A 20,321-nucleotide genomic window follows, 5' to 3' on the forward strand; every position below is an offset into this window, starting at 1 on the left:
CAGATGTGAGATTACAAATAAATAATTACATTTGTGAAACCTTTCAGAACAAAAAAATATCTGGAACTACTTGAGTTTCTTGGACTTTGTTAAACTTGTAGGGGACTCTAAAGCATATACCCTAATTCATGTAATTGATGGTACTATTTTACTAGTGCACGATTTTCTTTGCATGCTATAAAGTTCTCAGTTAAGTATAATAGGGATACTAATGTTAATAGATGCTCCTGTCTTTTTTTCTCTCTCTCCCTTCTATCTTGCTCCTTGTTTAATTCTAAAAAAATCAAATCTGGTTAAAAGGACAAAAATTAGTGTGCTTTTTCTCATTCTTGCATAGGAGGAGGAGGAGTGATTTAAGACCCTTAGCTTAGTCAAGTAACAAGTTAAGAAAAATCAAGTAAATGAAAAAGAATATTGATTATTAGAAGGCTTTTTTCTTAGTAAATAAATGTATGCTTGGCAGTTCTGTGTTTGGTTCTTGTGTCTCTAGGAGACAATCTGATAGAGACGGCTTGGAGAAAATGTTTTCTGAAAGTATTAGTGTCTCTTTCCAGCTGACAGACCTATAAAGATAAAGGCAGACAGCACTTGGCAAAAGCACAGGCTGTACCATGCATCTTAGCATGGATAACCTTTATTTTAGGTTATCTCAAGCCTGTGAGTGTGGCTGTCAGTTTGGAACATTTCTTCCTATTAGGAGTATGAAACTTCAATATTTGAAGATGTACATAGTTGTGATCTTTTAAGTTAATATGCTTTGGGGGGGTATTGGGGGGTGTCTTTGCTTTTCTTGTTTGTGAGCTTTCAATAAAACAAGTTTTGCAAGACTGGCTCAAACAGCTATGACAACAAACAACTGTATAAAAGATCAACCTGCCAAACATTAGGGTATGCATGTAACACAAAAGCTGGAACTAAACACTTAACAGAATGACACTTTACTGGCAAGGGTAGTTTATTACAATGGCATACATTTATATTCCAATGAAAACTGCTATTAATAGAGCTTAAGAAAACTCTAAACAGTTTTCAGCAAGAAATATTACTTGCATGTGGTCCTGGAATTTGATTTGCAACTTTGAAGATGTGTCTGGGGAGCCCAGAAGGGAAAGATAAAGGAGGGTAGATTTTTTGAAGAAATTTATGAAAATATTTGGCATGGAAGATGTGAATCTGGTACTAGGAGTTCAGAGTGAATTTACATGCTACTCCCCAAGATACAAAAACTGGGCTAGGCAGAATTTACATTCCACAGGAACATGTGGATTTAACTGAAAGTCTCATTACAGACACAAAAACTACTTCAGATCATGCACCACTAAGAACCAAAATAAAAACACAGGATAATGAAATAAAAATGAGACTGGTACTTTCCTACGCACCTGTTGAAAAGGTAGGAATTTAAGGAATGGGTAGTTGAAATTTAGGAGCTATTGGAAAAAATAGACATTTCTTCTGAAAATATAGTTAGGGAGTGGGATAAAACTAAGTGGAGTTTAAAAATAGGGTGGAAATAAAAGAAAGGAAAATATGGTTAAGAAGTAACAAGAATTATTTTTAAGGACTGACAAATAACTATTGCAAAATAGGGAAAACCCCACTGAACAGAAGGAGCAACTGCAGAATGCTAAACAGAAAATAAGGCATTACCTCGATATTGTGCATGAGTTTGGAAAGACTGCTGTTAAGCAACTGTTTTTTTGAGAAGTCTAGACCACAAAAAGTTTTAGCACAATGACTCCGGCAACAGAAAGTAGAAAGGGCCGTCACCAAGGTTAGGGAACCTATAACAAGGAAGACAATATAGAAGTCTGTATAAAGCAGAGAAATATGGAAATCAGAAAAAATACAAATGGAAAAGCTTATGGAATGAAATATGCCAATGTTAAGAGCTAGATGAGGCTCGATTACTAAAAGTTAGGATAGGAGATGAAATAAAAATGGTGATGTATCACAAATCTACAGAAAGTCCCCAGAATAGATGGTATTCCTGTGGAAGTCTGGAAGCTAGGAGGAAAAAATAACAAAGATCTGGAAGGTTTTGTTTAACAGTATATTAAGAGGAGAAGTACCAATGTCCAGGAAGAAAGCAGTGGTAGCTGTAATACCAAGGGCAAATATCCATCAGATTCAGCTTGAAAAACGGGCCTATTTCAATACTAAGCCATGATTATTAAGTGTTTATATCTACAACACTTAAAAGAATGGAAAAAAGTGATGCCAAAGCTGATAGATATGGGTCAATGTGGCGGGGAGGAAAATATCTGACAACATTAACAGAACACTGATGACGTAAGCAGAATGCAAGAAACACTACTGTTGTTGGGTCTTGATGCAGAGAAAGCATTTGACAGAATAAGCTGGATTTTATGAGCAGGGCAATGAAAGCATTTGCATTCCCTGATAATGTAAGGTTGATTAGGAGGATATTATGAGTGATCGGTAGGCAAAAATTAAAGTGGGTGGTCAAGCAGAAAAACCAGGCAGGGGTGTCCTCTTTCCACTTTGTTACCCGAATTATATTTAGAACCAATGGCAAAGAAAATAATGGACTCAAATTCAAGGATATAATTGGTGTGGTAGTCAAGAAAAGCTGGCCCTGCTTGCAGACATTTTATACCCCACAAAAGAAGAAAGGGACATTGCAGTGTTTTGGAACATTTTGAGACAGTTTCATATCTTTTTGGGATACAAAATCAACTTACCACTATTGCCTTTGTTTTAGCTTCATTATATTCCCATACATGAAATGGTTCAGCAATATCTACATTTATGACGGCAGGATAAAATAAAGTACTTAGGAGCATGGATTAAAAATTATTCTGGTGTGGCACTAAGGACGTGCGAAGAGACTAAACAAAAGATAAAACAAAAGATAACACAAAAGCTGAAAAAAATGGACCCTCTGTTATATGGATACAGATAAGATACAAGCAGCTAAAATGTTTTTAGTCCCATACACAGGTCAGGTATATTTTTATCAACCAGAGAAGAAGTTGTGGATAGCAATTAATAAACAGCTGAAGGATTTTATCTGGGAGGGGAAGACAGCAAGAGTCAAGTGGAATACACGGATTCTTCCAAAAGAACAGGCCAGATTGGGATTACCCAATTTGAATGGAGTATTTCAGAGTAGCACACAGTTAAGGCTCCTCCTATACATAGCACAAGCAGAAACTATAATTAAAAGTGGAAAGGCATGATGAAACGGGGGGAAACTAGGACAAACTGAAGAAGCAAAAGATTAGAGAAGTCTTTAAAAGTCACTTATTAACACAAAATGCAGTAAAAAGCCCTTTATAAAAACTTTGCCAGCCCCAAAAGTAAAATGAACCAATTTATCCAAAGAGGAAATGTTCCACAATGCTTTAAACAACTTTTAAAACAACCGGAAGAAAGTGCGTTCTCGTTTAAAAGTATGACACAGTCTCATGACAGTCCATTAAAACACAAACTTCTATCTTAAAAATAAGCTTTCCTGAAAAGGAAAGTATTAACAAAAGCATAATTTTAAAAGGAAAGTTTTCTCCCAAAGGGAAATTACCTGCCCAACAAAGAAACAGCACATACAGACTGTTGATCCTAAGTCTCACAGAAGTAATAAGTCATCGGTAGAAAAGCTCTGAAGGACTTGGTGACAAAACCTGTCTTTTTAAATCAGCTCAGCTAGCCATTTGACAGTTTGGGTGTGTGGAAGGTGCCCTGAAGCTTTGAAAGCTGTTATATCCTATTCAGGATATAACCCATATAACGAAGGTGACTACAGCAGTGATCAATATGATGAACATAGTGTATGGCAGCAAACAGGTGAAGGAGCTGGTGAATGTATGGCTTATAAAGGAGCAAGAAAGCTTGACGAGTGAGAAGTGCTTGTTTTAGCAGTTAATGCATTTATTGTGCAGATCAGTGCAGTAATACAGGTACTAGAATAAATTAATTATAGGGATAGGTTCATAGGTAGATACTAGGATATCTGCCCTAGGGCATTTATAAGCCTAGCCAGAGTATATTTGGCTTCTGCCTCCCTATTAGATTAGCCTACTGTGCCTCTGTAAAGTAGGTCACAGAAGGTACCCTTTTAAGATTAGTTTAATGTGCTTCTGTCTAGCAGGGACACAAGAGATCCCAGGGGTGAATTTGCGATTTCCCATCCACGCGTCCAGATTTCGCTTGAAGAGGGTCAGCGAGGGGCTATGTCTAACATGAACTGGGATTTTATTCCAGAGTGAGGGGAGCCTCTGGGAAATTAATCTGTCCCTCCAGCATGTCCTATTTATTTTTGTGCTGAGGTTTAGGTCCCTGGAGCGTGTAGCTCTAAGGGACTTGGATTTTTTGAGGTGGAGCATGTCCATTAATTCTGGGTTTGACATGGCTTTGTATGTCAGGCATAGATCGCCTCTGAGTAGGCGGTAAGCAACTGAGTAGAGCTGGAGTTTCTTTAGTTGAGCTGCAAAGGACATCTGTTTGTAGCCCATGATCCTCTTGGTGAGGTACTTTTGGGGTCTCTCCAGTTGCTGCAGGTGTCGGGTAAGGTACATCCCAAAAGGGGCATTGGATTCAATTATGGGCCTGATGAGTGACAAGTAGAGGGGCACAATGACCTCTCAATCTAGATGCGGACCCTTTCGTGATAAGGTGGGCTATATAAAAGGTCTTTCTAACCACTTTGGCAACGTGATTATCAAAGGAGAGATTACTATCTACGTTGGTCCCCAAATCTCTAATTACTTCTTCTGTACTTAATGGATTACCACCTATGTGGTAATTTGTGGGCACCTTGTTTTTCCCAAAGGGGATGACTATGCACTTTTTAGCATTTAGCTTGAGGCTGTGGCTCTGGCACCAAGCATCAGTCTCAGAGACCCTTTTGGAGGATGCTCGTCAGCTGGAGATTCGATTATGGCCCTCAGTTTGCAGTCACCTACAAACTTTGTCAGCCATAACCCCCCCCCCCTATGTTAGCCTGAACCTCAGAGAAGTATATACCGAACAAGAGAGGTCCCAGAACTGAGCCCTGTGGGACGCCACTTGTAACTGGTTTGGATTCGGACATGGCACCTGCGATTCTGACCATGTGGATTCTATCTGAGCCAGTTTGCAACCCATCTTGTGATATAGGGATTGATATTTAAGCTGGCAAGCTCATTTAGGATGCCAGAGAGGGGTATTGTGTCGAAGGCTTTTGCGAGGCCCAGGTAGGTTGTGTGGACTACCTTGCCCTCATCTATGGCTTTGGTAACGGTTTCAAAGAAATCAACTAGGTTTAAGAGGCAAGATCTGCCCTTAAAGCAGAATTGGGTGGGTCCAGTGTCTGGAGGCTCCCAATGTCTTTGTTTACGAGTTCCATGATAATACGCTCCATAGCTTTACAGACCAGACTAGTCAGGCTTATAGGGCGATAGTTTCCGGGGTCCGTTGTGGCACCACCTTTGTGGAGTGGGACCACTGTAGCTGTACGCCATTCTTTGGGTACATATCCTGTAGTAAGGCTAAGTTTGAACAGTGACTTAATGTGAGGGTTCAGTTCTTCTTGGAGCTCGTGTAAGACACAGCCTGGGACGCCGTCTGGTCCCATAGATGCTGTGTTTTTTGCTTTGGAGAGGGCAGCTTTCACCTGTGTATCTGTGATGTCAGGGAGGTTACATTCAGTTGGGATAGGCATTTGCTCCTTTGGTGGGGAAGGGGGGGGGGGTTTGCGCTGAATCTGTCTGCCAGGATGTTGGCTATGTCTGCAGGTTTGGTATATTTTTTACTGTTATGCAACAATTCAGAGCATATCTGGGAGTTTCCGCCCATGTTCCTGACATAACTAAAGAAAGCCTTGTGATGATCTTTAGTGTCTAGGGCAATTTTTCTTTCGAAACTAACCTTTGATGATTTTTATGAGGGATCGAAGTTTCTTGCTAATACTGATCAGAGACGCCTTCCCTTTTTGGGATTTTGCTCTGTCGTGTAGTAGCTTCCTCCTTCTGTTGTATAGTTTATTTATGGCCAGGGTCCACCAGATCGGTCTCCTGTTTTTGGAGGAGTGAGTCTTGGTTTTATTTGGGATAGCACGATCCATGCATTCCTGCAGGTGCTCAAAGAATGCATTTGTAAAGGATTCTGCAGATTGGGCTGTATTATCCTCTGGCCCAGGGGGGCTTTGAAGGATTCCACCTCAGTCTTGAGAAGTGCAAAGTTGGCTTTTGAGAAATTTTTTACAGTGATTTCCTTGGCTGGGGGTGGGGACGGGATATGGATGTCCAGGGAAATTTGTTTATGGTCTGATCTTACCAATGAGGGGTTTACCTCTGGTGTGGAACAAAGTCCCCATGTTGGTGATGACCAGGTCCAATATGTTGTTCCCTCTTGTGGGAGTGGTGACCAGTTGTTCCATTGCGTTAGAGTTTATAAATTCAAGGAACCGTTGGGCGAGGGTGTTTGGGTTTGAGTGGTTTTCCCAGTCAATGTTTGGGTAGTTGAAGTCACCCAATAACAGTGTTTGGAGAGACCTTCATATTCTCTAGTGTTCTCAGGAATGCCATGTGGGGTTCCTGTAATAGGGAGGGTGTTCTGTAGCAGGCTACAAACTGAAAGTCAGTTTTGCCCACTGTTAGTTGCACATGGATTGTTTCCGATGCTTCGTGCAGTGCCACTAACCTGGAGGTGTAGGTATCTTTGATGAATATAGATACTCCCCCTCCTTTTGTGCTTCGGTCCGAGTTTTGGGGCTGAAACGCATGGTATGAGTTATAACCTGGTAGTGCTGGGGTGCTCTCAGGAGCCTTGAACCAGGTTTCTGTTACTACACAGACATCGATTTTCTCCATATTGAGGACAGCCTCGAGTGAGTGCATCTTGAGGTTTAGACTTCTGGCATTGAGTAGCATTACCTTTAGTTTTTTTATCCTTGGGTTGTCTATGGAGGTGGGTTTGTCCTTTGAGCCTTGCCTAAAAAAAGGCACTATGGGGGCGGCAAGAGCCTTGGCCAGTATATGAAAGCCCAAGGGTGACAGGTGCAAGCCGTCCCTAGCGAAGCAACGTGGCTTGTCGAGCATGTCATCCCAGGCTGACAGACACTGGTTCCCCTTTGAAGGACACCAATACTTTAGCCAATTGTTGAAACTGATCATTTTATCTTCATACTGTGGCATCATTCTTGGTGAGGGCAAGATGCTACTCAAGGTCAGCGTCATACCAGCCTGGGCTACATGGTCAGAGAGCTCCTCTAAGTCTCTTTTCATGTAGTCCAGGGAGGTACGTCTCAGGTCATTCACACCAGCATGGACAATGACGGAGTCATACTTGTACTTGCTTTGGAGTGACCAGAGTGCTTGCGTTGTGGCGGATCCTGGCACCCAACAGGCAGCTTACAGTGACCTTCTCCTTGTTCAGTCTGGTGAGCAGGACGTCAGTGTGCCGGACAATAGAGTCCCCTATAACAAGTGTCTTTGGTGTGTTAGGCCTTAAGGGCTGTGACTGAGGCACACTGACTTTGTGAGATATGTGATTTGTGGGCATTGTTGAGGGGTGGCTGTTGCTTGGATATCTGCTTAGGAGGTCTTTGCTGTTTAGGCAGATTTTTATTTAGAGCCTCTGAGTATGTTTTTGTGTGTTTATGTGTTGGGTATGCAGATGCAATAGGTCTGTGTGAGGCTGGATTTGTGGTGTGGGTGGTTACCTTTTCCTCCTGACTGAGCCAGTCTTTGGTTGAGTGCGCTCTGCCTCCAGTTTGGCTGTGTAACTGCATCTCTCACATGTATTAGAGTTTGTTGGAAGGAGGAGAGGGTTGTCAATGTACATAGGGCAATTGTAACATTGCCTCAAAATTCCGAGATTCACCAGCTGGACTGGAGAATAACCTTGAAACTGACCCTTGGTCATACCAGATTAGTATAGGGAACTGTTTTTTTTACTGATCAGATTAGGGAAGGGAACCAATTTTTCACTTGATCAGGAAGGACCAATCGGGAGCCTAATACTTATGAGAAGTCAAGGAGGGTGTAGTACTTTAGTGTTTCCTTATAAGAGCCGAGCAAGTGCAGGGCTTTAGAAAGAGAACAAGAGTGATTACTTTGAGAGTTTGAACAGTTCTAAGGGAAAAAGTGAAGAGCAGACTTTGTGGAGCCTGGAATAGTTTAAACCTGTTTAGGCGGCGCTGCCCGACGCTGCTCAGTGTGCAAAACCGCGCAAAGAGACAGTTGTAGGGTTTCAAGACAGAGAGATCAAGGAGTTTAGAATTGACCCAAAATGGCCAATAAAACTACAGCTTCTAGGTAGTAACCACTCCTCCAGGGACAGGCAGGCTGTTCAGTGTTAACCACTCCCACTGGTGAACACAGAGACTTCCCTTTAGCCCAAGCAAGCACTGGCCTTCTAGAAACTTCCAAACAGTTCAGAACAGCAAATCTGTAACTGAACTTTAACTTTCAGAAAGTGGGGAAAAAAGCAAGATTTTTTTTTTTTCTTTTTGTTGTAGTTTAAAGGTAGCAGAGATACACAAGCAGTAAAATAATCACAACAGTGCAATAAAATGACCCCACACGAGTGCTAGGCCAAAAATCATGCAAAATTTATTTTTTGAGAGAAAAAAACGATTTTAAATTAAGTGCAACACAGGAAATACAGTAAACAGGCTCTAGATGTGTTCCAAGTACTGTTACAGATATAAACTTTAGCAAGCCAGAAAATGCCAAACAGTAGGCGGCAAAGCAGTAAAACTTAAAAAGCAGAAGAAAATACTTAAAAAAAATATCACAAAAAATGGCTCCTTTTCTTCTCAGCATTTTCTCCCCTTGGTAGGTGCTTCAGCAACAACTAGCAAGCCTGAAAAGACGCCAAAACCATGAGGCAGCCGGATTTTAAGAGAGACAGATCAAGGAGTTTAGAATGGACCCAAAATGGCCAATAAAACTACAGCTTCTAGGTAGTAACCACTCCTCACCAGGGACAGGCAGGCTGTTCAGTTACTTTTGATACTCTGATAAGAACAGAAATGGTCTCATAGTTAACAGGTTATGGTAAGAGATAATGAAAGTGATAAGAAGTTATGGTAAGAGGCAATGAAAGCAGTACTAAAGTATTTGCAAAAGGCACAATTGATATGAAGTGAGGAGATATACAAGGATTATGGACACACTGCTATGTTGGGGGCATATACTTTACTAGAAATCTTACCGAGGGTGTTGGGAATACAGCCGTTTATAGGTAGCAGGAAGAAACTGGCAGAAATAAAACAGCTGCCTAAGCAAAAAGAGGTTTAGTTGATTCATTAAGTGATCCTTCATAAAATCAGCATATGAGTGTTGGGTTTAAAGGTTTCCAGCAGATAAAGAAATGGAGTTGGTTTATGGGATGATGTGGGTTCCAAGGTGAACTTCATAAAAAGAAGTGGCTTGCACAATAAGAGAAAGTGTTTAGTACATATACTAACCCATTTATAAAGTTAGCCTCATTATATCTGTTTTAGGTTTAAAATAGTATAACAGAAGGAATGATCAAGGGAATGGGAATGGCTGAGAAATAACCACATTGAAACGGAAACTTATTGCATATGGAATATGAAATGGAACAATATGGTAAAATGTGCATTATACAAACAATGAAACTCTGTGGACAAAAAGTAGTAGAAAAAATTAAATATTAACTTGGACAAGCGGATGGAGACCAGAGATTCACCCCAGGTTTGGCACCAGTCTCTCTAATGAACAGCCTGTAAATGTTTCATCTCCCAAGATCTGGCTTACACATATTTCATCTCTTAAGCATCTGCTTACACTACCAAGGGTAAAAACAGTCAGAAAATTGGGATGCATCTCTAGGCTTAAAAAGGTCCCAGTGGTCATTAGCCTAGTATACACCTATGAATCTATAAAAGAAAAACAGTGGTCAGAAAATTGGGATGCATCTCTAGGCTTAAAAAGGTCCCAGTGGTCATTAGCCTAGTATACACATATGAATCTATAAAAGAAAAACAGTGGTAAGAGAAAATTATGGAGCTTTGTGGGGGGAGGGGGGGTGTAAAGATGTTTTTTATGGAGGGTTAAGGTAAATCTGTTAAAATTTTTAAGTGAATGTGCTGCAGTTCAGATGACACTGTTTTTGGTCCTCAGCTCTGAATTTAAGGGGGAATAACCAGTCTGGGAAATGCCCTCTGAGACAACTGAGGTAGTTATGGCTATAAAGTTCTAAATTCTGAAGCAGGGGTCTCAGACTCCTGGCTTAGAAAACAGACGTGGCCCACGAGCACATATCTAGCCTTCACAATGTACTCTGTTAGTGGCAAGTAAGACAAGACCAGTTCTTCTCCCTTTTCTGCTTCTACTGCCAGCCATAACACAGCACTAAACTAACGTCACAATGGCTTCTTAAAGAAGCACTGAGCAGTCCAATCACTATCTCACAAGCATTTTGCTTCCATTGTTATGCGAGATACAGGCAAGTACAAATCATAGTCAGTTACCTTATATCCAAACTAAGGCAGATGGAAATGCGTTCCTTGTTTGGAGATTAGGACACGCAACTGAAGCATTTAGTTTCAGAGTGAAGTTTGTCTTGAAGTGACAAGCTAAATCACGATCATGCTAACACTTACTCAAAAGAAACATTCCTTGAAAAGCAGTCTAAATGAATTGATTTCAGTCTTAATTTAAGCAGACAGTAATAACAGGTCAGTTTACCCGCAGGGGTTCATTGATGTCTGAAACAGCAGTGACCAGGCTGCCACAGCAGCTGCTACTGCTTTGTGCATTCAGCTTTTACAAAACTTTGTGGAATTTTACCTAATCTTACTGAAATGTTTCCAAACAGCTAAGAAGGATCCAATATAAACCAAAGTTAAGATCCCAAAGGACGAGACACCTGTTTTCTAGGCTGAAGGATATATAAAAGGCTTTTCTTCTTGTCTTCAAGTGCAGCAGTTTTTGAAAGGGGGGTATTCAAAGTCAAACAAAGCAGAAATATCCAAAAAGATGAATCTTGACAGAACACTCAAATATTTTAAAACCAGACGCATCTGGGCCATAAAAGGGCTCTGGTTCTTAACATGGCAACAATTAGAAAATATTTCTACTTGCACACACATGATTTCCTAGCAGCAGATTTTTAGCCGCCTTTATACTCCACATCTTCTGAAAAAAAAAATGTGGATAAGAGTATCAAAATTCTATTATCAGTTGACGGAAGCGTTTTCAGGTTGTGGTGCAACAATCAATCCCTACATTGAATTCAGTAAACCCAGTCTGTGGGTAAGACTGTGCAACATCCCTTGGCCATTTTCAAAAGAATGGAGAGATATCGTTGCCTGGGCCATAAGGAAGCCGCCACCACCACTACTCAGTAAACCCAGTCTGTGGGTAAGACTGTGCAACATCCCTTGGCCATTTTCAAAAGAATGGAGAGACATTGTTGCCTGGGCCATAAGGAAGCCGCCACCACCACTATTTGGACAGTCCTGAAGAACCCTGGTGGAACTGGCAGAAAAGCATACAGGAACATTAATTTCTACAGAAATGAGAAAATATCCATCTTTCAAGCCTGTTTGCAAGAAATCTGGAGCAGACTTTTTTCAACTGTTTTGAAAAGGGGCAAACAGATCTACTTAAGGTGTTCCCCACTGCTGGATCAAATTCCTGGAAGAATCCCAGGTATAGCTTCCATTTGTGAGGGTCTGTCGTGGTCCTGCTTAGCTTGTCTGCTATAATGGTTTGCACTGAAGAAATGCAGGAGGCCTGAAGAATCAAAATGAACTGAACTGCCACCTCACAGGCAATAATGGTAAGTTAGCAAAGTGGGTATAATTTTGCACTCCCTTGTTTGTTTATATACCACGTCACAGTGTGCGTTATAACTTGCAAATGTTCTGGGGACTACAGAAGATTTCAGGCCTTAAAACACCGATTAATGCCAGTAACTCCTTGACATTTATGTGCTTTTGTCGGTCCTGCTTGTTCCAGAGACTGTGCATTTTCACACCCTTTTAATACAGCCTCCCCAGTAACATGGACTGAGAACACTAATCCACCCAGAATACCTTTCCTTATAAAATCCAGGACTGGGATCTGAAAAGGCAAGGATGCTGATGCTCAGACCAGACTGACCGGAGGTATTACTAAATTTTCCTCATATGAAGTCTAGCCAAAAGAACAATGGTATGTTAGAGACTGGTTGGAAAAGCAGCAGAAAATTCCTCTGTACAGCTCTGTTTTGTCCAGGGAAACATCTAATAGATATCCCAGAAAAACTATGCGGTAAGGGAGGAGAGATGATTTTGTAAGTTTACTTGAAACCACAGTGTGAACAGGAATTTCTTGACGTCAGGGAATCTTGACAATTGAAGAATGAATCTGCAAACAGAAGACAATCATCCAAATACAGAAATATGTGAATGCCTTAAAGTGTGCAGTAAGCAATTACTGGAGTCAGACACTTTGTACCCTTGGTGCAGTAGACAGACCAAATGGTAAGACAAGACAACAGATAATTCAAGTCAGATACAGAAAACCTTAAACATGAAATCTTTGCCAACAGGTATGTGATGTAAGCATCTATTAAGTCTAATGTTCCATGAAAACTGAAGGGGGTAGGAATGGCAACAAGGTTTGGAGAGATGGCATTTAGAACCATAACATAAGAGACTAAGAAGGTAGAGGTCTAGGACTGGTCTCTAATTTTCCTCTTACATTGATGAAAAAAAGCTGTGCCTATCAGTGGGTACTATGATCCCAGAGAAAATTTGTGTTCCAAAACTGTAACAAACAGGGATGCTTGGTTTACAAGATAAGGGATCCCATGGAAAGGGGGAAAGAACTCACACTGCTGACTGTTCCCCTATTGGATGAATCCATGTAATAGAGATTGACTTCATATCACTAAGGAAGATGAACTTCCTTGCTGTTTTTTACCCCCAAATTTTGTTTATTTTAGCCTTGATGATGCTGTTTATTTTGCTTCTCACATAAAAATGTCCCAGATTAGAAGGAAGTGTCTAATGAATGTAGAAAAAGGAGGGTTTAAAGATATGGGTAATCACTTGAACCAATTTCCCTTTTTATCAAGTATTTAGTCTACTGTTCTGTTTGTAAGCTGTATGTAATCTGACATTATCTTTTCAAATGGTTTGTACTGTATTTTTATTTCCTTTTCTTGTTACTACTTCTGTTTATTTTGTAAAATCACTATGTAAAGGTCTCTTGTACATTTAGTTGGAGCTTTTCTCCCCGAGACTCTGCTGAAAAAGGGCTAAGCTCAGCTAGACAAACCCGGTCAACAAATGTTAAAAAAAAAATAATAACTTTAAGGAACTCTGCAGCAGAAGGGCCAAAGACAACATCTTTGTCAAGGGGAGAATTACAATTTCGGCTTGGAAATCTGGTAAGTTTTGAGAACATAATCAAGCAAATCTTCTCATAACTGATCCACAAAAAGCATCAGCAGAATATAAAGCACATTAAGGACAGATGATCAGAGAAGCACACACAATTAAGGAATGTAAAGGAAATTTAACCTCTGAGGTTTAACAGTTAACTGCCTCGTGTTCTCAAGAGGCCAGCAAGAACTTTTAGAACTCTAAGCTGCCAGGTTCACATGTTTAACATTACAGTAGCAGAAGAATAATCTTTTCCCAAATTATCAATAGCTTTCCCAATCTTTGTCAGATGGGATAAGGTTAGCATTCACAATATATTAAACAGTAGATGGCTTTAATAAGGAAAAAAAAAACTGCAGGATCAGATTTGGGATTAGAAGAGAGATATCTTAAGTGTCGGGGTACTTTATGTAACCTATCAGATGTTTTAGAGACAGGAGCCTGACTGTTACGCATACTACAGGCTGATAGGAAAATATCCTCCAACGCTGGCAGAACTGTGGGAACACCTGATGGCGGAGGAAAATTCAGCTGCAGTACATCATAATACTTTTTTTTTGGGATTTCATTCTGTTCCCACTGAAATAATTTAATTTTTAGTTTTAGAAAAAGCTTACTCTTCAGATGAGACTTCTTCTCCAAGATCATAGTCTTCAGCATGGAGAACTCACTGAAGAAAAAAAACCTCCTTGTCCACTGCCTGCACTTCTGACTGTGAATAAGTGTCAGAATGTGAGGGGGGAAATCTTTTTCTTTTTTGCAGCTAGTGAAGAAACAGGATTCCAAACATGAAAAGCAGAAAGTAATCCCTTGGCAAATTCCACCAAGTATTCCCTGTCCATATTTACAGAAGCAGAAGTAACATTCTTAATTTTTTGCTTTATTTTCCTAGCAAACCCGCTGGAAAAAAGATAGACCCAAGTCTGGGACACTAACCTAGGAATCGGGCACCTTAGCCTGGCTAAGCGATACAGCTCAAGTCTGCTGCTTCCCCTGAGACACAGAAGTGTGGTTCTCCCTTGCCTAGCAAGGATAACCCTACAGTGGCAGAGGACATGTCTATAACTTTCGGTCCTTAGTGGCTGCCGCAGGAGCTACAACAGGGGGCTGGACAGACAAAAATGAGCAGTTTGGGGAACCAGCCATAGCAGTGTCACCAATCAGCAGCTGAGGCAGTGTGGAAGCCAGCCTGACACTCAGACTCCACAGAAATAATGTTCTTGGGGATGGCACTAGAAAGAACCAAGGAGATTAAGCTCCATGAAGTGGATCATGCAACTGCCTAACCTTTTTCCAATTAACAAAAATGAAGGGTATTACTCCTGCAGATAACGGACAAAGTGAAATAGTTAAAATGCCTTTCACTGGACTAAAAGAAAAAAAAAAAGGCTGCCCTTCTAAAAAGTCACATCAGCTACAGATGAATGCTTTGTCATGGCCAACATTAGTTCCCTAGCAGACACGTAAAAAGTATTTCAGCTAGTGATTACATCTACCATGTTACCCACAAAAAACACCAACTTACTTCAGACAAGTCCTCCTTGCACAGAGGGCATTGTGGGTTGTGATCCAAACATCGCTCCAAACACTTGAGGCAGAAGGTGTGCCCACAGGGTGTAGTGACTGGCTCATAGAAAAGTCTGAAAACACAATAAATTACATCAGTAAATCACTTGTTTTATTATTAGTGAAATTTTCTACATTATATGTGTACAGTATAATAGTTTTTGAAACAGTTAAGCAAACTTCTTGGTCTTCATGACACCATATCACAAGTGCTACTACAATTTTATGTTAAATATATTCTATAAATAATATAAACTCATCAAAAAGCAACAGAAAATAAGATTATGTTAATGCAAAAATGTTTTTAAAACTCCGATTCCACTGTAGTAAGAAATACACTTACCAAAGCAACAGATCTGTGGTAGTGGGTCCCCTTCTCTAGAATTCACAGGACTAATCTCAAAGGCATTGGGACCACTCAAAATCCAAAAGTTTCCTGGTCGCATAGTAACCCCATTCTATTAAGGCACAATAAGGCTCTTCCTCTCCAGATCTGCAGTTAGCTGAGCTACAGTAGAAATATATACATATAGGACATGCAAGACCTCCTAGGCTATGGCAAGGTCATTACAGAGGACGGACTCACTCTTGCATACATCTACCATTATGCTAAGCGCTCATAAACTTTCCCACCTAATATAAAAAGGACCTGCATCTAAAACTCACATGACATGGTCCCACATTCTTCCTACTGGGTGGACCCCCTAGGAGAAATGCCCTTGATAACTAAAGTCCCAAAGGTAGATCTCAGTTTGGACATCAGATCTAATTTGCAATGCTTTGAAAAGACATTTAGGAAAGACCATACTGCCACTACACAAACATTGCTGGGACTGCATTCTTAAAACAAGCCAATGAATTGGCTACAGCTCTCACACAGTGAGTTTTACCAAATAGAGATAATGGCTTATTATGTTTAGCATACAGAAAATGAATGAAACTTCGCAACCATTTATCATGGTTAACAGACACTTGTTGTCTCAATGACTTGGGGGGGGGGGCAGGTAGTTTTGCATCTTCCTTTAAGGCTTGTATCTTAGCTGGTGACAGACATGCGAACTATGCAACAGGTTCTTCCCATAATTAGAGATGGCTGAAAAGGAGAGTCAAATGGACATATTAGTTCAAGTTTGATTCAAATGAAACTAAGCATAAAAGGGTCTATTCAGAAAGTAACCCTGCAGAATTAAATTACAAACTAAGAAGACTCAAAGCACAAAGTTATGAAATTCTTCTGGCTAAAGTAATGGATACCAACAAAAGTGGTTTTCCAAGTAAGACAGTTGAATTCTACAGAAGCAGATGGTTCAAACGGAATTTGTCAATATTTCATGAACAGTCTCAAGGAAGCACTGCATGTCACAGGGAAGGTCTCGACAAGAAAGCTCCCTTTAGAAAGGCTATGGAGACTTCCAAGGATAGACCATAGTGTCCCTGGTGAAAAGAGGAGACGGCAGCCAAATGAACTTAGTGGCACAGTAACTCAAATCGGCATCAAAAATACCCACTAGACAGTCAAGTACTAAGGGATCTATACCTTCATAAGTACACCACACTAACAAACATGCCCATGTGCATTATCCTCATTCTTGCCCTTTAGGAATAGTACAGTATACTGATCACTCTACCTATAAAACCAGGGCTGCCGGCAACTACAGGAAATGGAACATGCAAGCAGCAAGCTGCAGGGAGCAAACATACAGATGATACTTGCATGACGGGTGGGGCAGTAGATTCTTTGGTAGTCTCAACAACAGGTGCTCACAGACAGATGAAGCTGAAGAATGGGAACAGTACCAGTAGGAAAAAACAAGAGTGGTAAGGAAGACTTAGTTTGAGAATTTGCCCTTCTATATACATTTCTTCATCAGATAAAATGAGGGAAGGGTTGTGGAGTCCAGCTGGTCATCTGTGGTCTAATACTGCTGGCTATGGAACCTTGAAAGTTTCCCCAAGGGATGAACTGAGGGAAAAGAAAGAAATACCTGCAGTTGGTGTTGGCAAGAAATACAGATTATTGCAGGGTCTGATCCAAACATCTTCCTTGTCACCAAAGAGCCGAGGTTCCAGTTACAGGGAAGCAGCAGGGACCTGCTCAGCTTGTCAACCAAGAAGTGAATTTCCTGGGAACATGCACTGCAAACAAATAAGGTTGCTGGTTACTGCCCATTTCTACATTCTCATAACATCCTGATATAAATGGAAGAATCAAGTTCCCATTTGCTTGCTAATGTACTATACAATTTATAAATGGAAGAATCAAGTTCCCATTTGCTTGCTAATGTACTATACAACTGCCATGTGATCCATTTCGGTGTAGAATGCCAAGCTGTGGGACAACTTGTCAACACAATCTTAGTCAGGATTCTCTCCTCAAGTGTCCTACTCAAACAAACTTGTCAGTCCCATTTTATCAAGCATTACCATGGACAGGGGGGGAACAGCTCCCTGTATGGAGATCAGAGTTCTCCATAGAAACTGAACTGTTCCCCTTTCTCCACATGACTGCCACCTCAAAATTAGTACGTAGCAGGGAAAAAGAGGATTCAGTCTCCACAAATAGGGGTGCAGAGGGACTTTCCTGCCTGGATATGCATATTTTCTATTACCAGGCAATTATTTGCTATTGTGGTATCACAACCTACTGATTTGTCAGTTGACAGATCAGCTCAATGAGCTTGTGTTCAACAAGCTGGATATTGCAAAGCCTTGAGGGTCAAGAAGATTGCTCTCATCTCTAGTACACTGATATGCTGAAGTTCTGAGGATGGCCAGACAATCTGATCCATTTTCCAGTTAAGACACATCCACAGTAACTGGTGAGAAGGAAGAAGAAAGCAACTAATGAAGCAGAGACTGCTGGTATACATCCACCATAACAAATATCACTTGCTATGTTTTCCAACATGTAGTGCAGCCCATGCAGGATGTGACCCAGGCACGTGTAGCAGCAAAATATACAGCTATCTGGAAAGCAGCATTTATCCAAATACAGGAAAAATATAGCTCCTACAAACACAACTGTCACAATGGATGCATCTTAACTGGCAAATGATTCGGACTGCCTGGCCATCAGAATTTCTCAGAGTAACAGTGTACAGGAGATACGAATGACCTGACCTTCCAACCTCTGCAGTAACCAATTTGTAGAACACTGCCAGACTGAGTTTACCTGTTATCAGATCCACATTCTTCAACCAATGTACTCAACTAAACACTGCAGAACTTTCATGGAATCACAGGTCCAACTACCACCATAAGACTAAGTATACTGAGAACACTAAGTCATTACTGTAGAAGACTTGAGAACAAAAGATTTTTATAGGGCTTGGGTGCTGTACATAATGAATCTTGCTATGGCCAACTGAATGTCCAGACTACTACCTATGAACGTAAACAGCCAGAACAGGTTGCAGATGTAATTTTCCTCCATTCAGGGCTATTCCCAAGGAATGGAATAATCCAGAGACTCTTTCAATGATGCTAAGTGACTTATGGCTGGGACATACGGGAATAATACAGCAACCTACAAACACAAGTATCTCACACCTAGAGACATACATTTGGTCAATATCTTGGTATGCAAGGCAAGACCAAATGGAAGAGTCTAGAATTGATTCTAAATCAGCAAATACCATATGGACTGCTTGTTGAGTTTATGCAAAGGTAGGTAGGCATCCTGAAGGTCCAAAGTGTAAATCTAGCCTCCTACTACACAAGGAAGGACTGACTACAGAGAGACTTTGCAAAAGATTTCTTCTGGGACAAATCAGTTTCAGGTCAATTAAATCTAAAACAGGCTTGAGGTCATTTGCATTTTTTGGTACTAAAAAGAGTACAGAATAGCATTCAGACCCTTTCTGGATTACTGAGAACTCAATAAATGCTCTATTTCCCAAGGAGATTAACCATTCTTTGTACTGCTCTTTTCAAATGGTTAGTCTGGCAGAGATGAGAATACAAATACTGTAACCCTTTGTTATAAACATTCTTAGCCAACCTAATGGAGGTGAAGACTTTTCCGCACATGTGGAACAATAAACCTCCTCCCATCCCCAAATGCCTTAACAAGAAGGGAACAGTCAGGCAAGGACTCATGGCTTCTGCTGTCCCCTCTAGAAACTTCCCTGATTATCTGGGTTCTTCCCAGACAGCTGTACATTTTCTTGTGGCACATGTCTGGACCACATCCAAGGTAATCTCCTCTACATATTGGAAAAATCCTTTGAGGTTCTGAAAGCCTGACAACAGTGGTAAGGGTTTCCCTTCTGTGCTGTTTGCTCCAGTTGCACCTTCATTTCAAACAAATGAAAAAAAATGGTCCACAGACTAGGCCATTCATGACAGCCACTTTAGTGCCTTTTTAGCAGACCATCATTCCGAGCCATCAGTACAAGCTGATAGCAATGCTGGCTGCCACAGTACGACCCTAACTTTGAGCAGTGCTGCAGGCAACTCATGCACGGAGGCTAATCACTGTCAAGTGGGATTTCCCTTCTCCTTTACTGATCCATCAGACAGTTTGTCAAGGGCCTATATCATTTCATCTGAAATCTCTTGTGAAAAATCCACCATATGGGTTATACAGTTTAGTGCTCTATGTGAAAATTCCTAAGAGACAAAAAGGCACTCTCTTAAATGGCCAGCTGCCTAACATTCCTTACCAGGAGAATGTTTCACAGCTGCTGTGGCACAGCCTATTTGAGAGCCACTGCCAACATCAAAGTATCTGGCTTGGAAGTCGGACAAGAAATTCTAGTCACAAGAATGCCAAGAAATGTGATCAGCCTTTTTGGAAGCTGGGACTAATGTATCTGAAGCTCTTTCTACACAGCTTTTGTAGTGCCCGGAGGATGTCTGCAACAGGAAGAAACCATTCATGAAGACTACAGGGAAAACCCAAGCGCCTTCTACAGCATTTGTTGCAGGGAAGAGACAGGGTCAGTTGGCCACCCCCTCTCTAATATATTATTTCCAGGACCTCCCTTAATTTTGGGCCATCAGTGTGTGTGTGTGTGTGTGTGTGTGTGGGGGGGGTGTCAAGACCTGGGAAAGTGGTATTCTTTGCATCATTCAAATCAGCTGTGAAGACTCAATGGTCAAGTCAAAGTACTGATGCCTTTCTCTGCATGTAAGGTGGAGATGAAGCTGGAGAAGAGGAAGGCCTCATCCTACAAGTTGAAGTAGGTGGGGGGGCTGCTGCAGGTCTTCAGTACCATTGGAAAGTAACAACATTGAAGAGCAACATAAATCTATGGAGCTATAATGCAGACCTGGACTAATACTGAGTGCACTGAATGGGTCACAGCATAGAGAAATGACTGTGGAAAAATCAGTGTTGATGGTGGCATCCACCCTGGGGTGCCTGCAAACAAGGCACCACGCACTGATCAACAAAGCCCAAAGA

At 41.0% G+C, this 20,321-nt stretch overlaps 1 protein-coding gene across 1 annotated transcript in view; it reads right to left on the reverse strand.

Annotated features, from left to right (window-relative positions):
* LONRF3 (LON peptidase N-terminal domain and ring finger 3) overlaps positions 1–20,321 on the reverse strand; it is a 203,408-nt gene that overhangs the window by 108,400 nt on the left and 74,687 nt on the right. The window contains exon 6 of the mRNA XM_044057065.1: positions 14,874–14,988. Coding sequence (XP_043913000.1) covers positions 14,874–14,988 — 115 coding nt within the window. The remainder of the gene's footprint in view (positions 1–14,873; positions 14,989–20,321) is intronic.

The sequence above is a fragment of the Protopterus annectens genome, chromosome 15.part0 (assembly GCF_019279795.1).
Source record: "Protopterus annectens isolate FY-2018-M chromosome 15.part0, PAN1.0, whole genome shotgun sequence".
Taxonomy (NCBI): Eukaryota; Metazoa; Chordata; order Ceratodontiformes; family Protopteridae; genus Protopterus; species Protopterus annectens.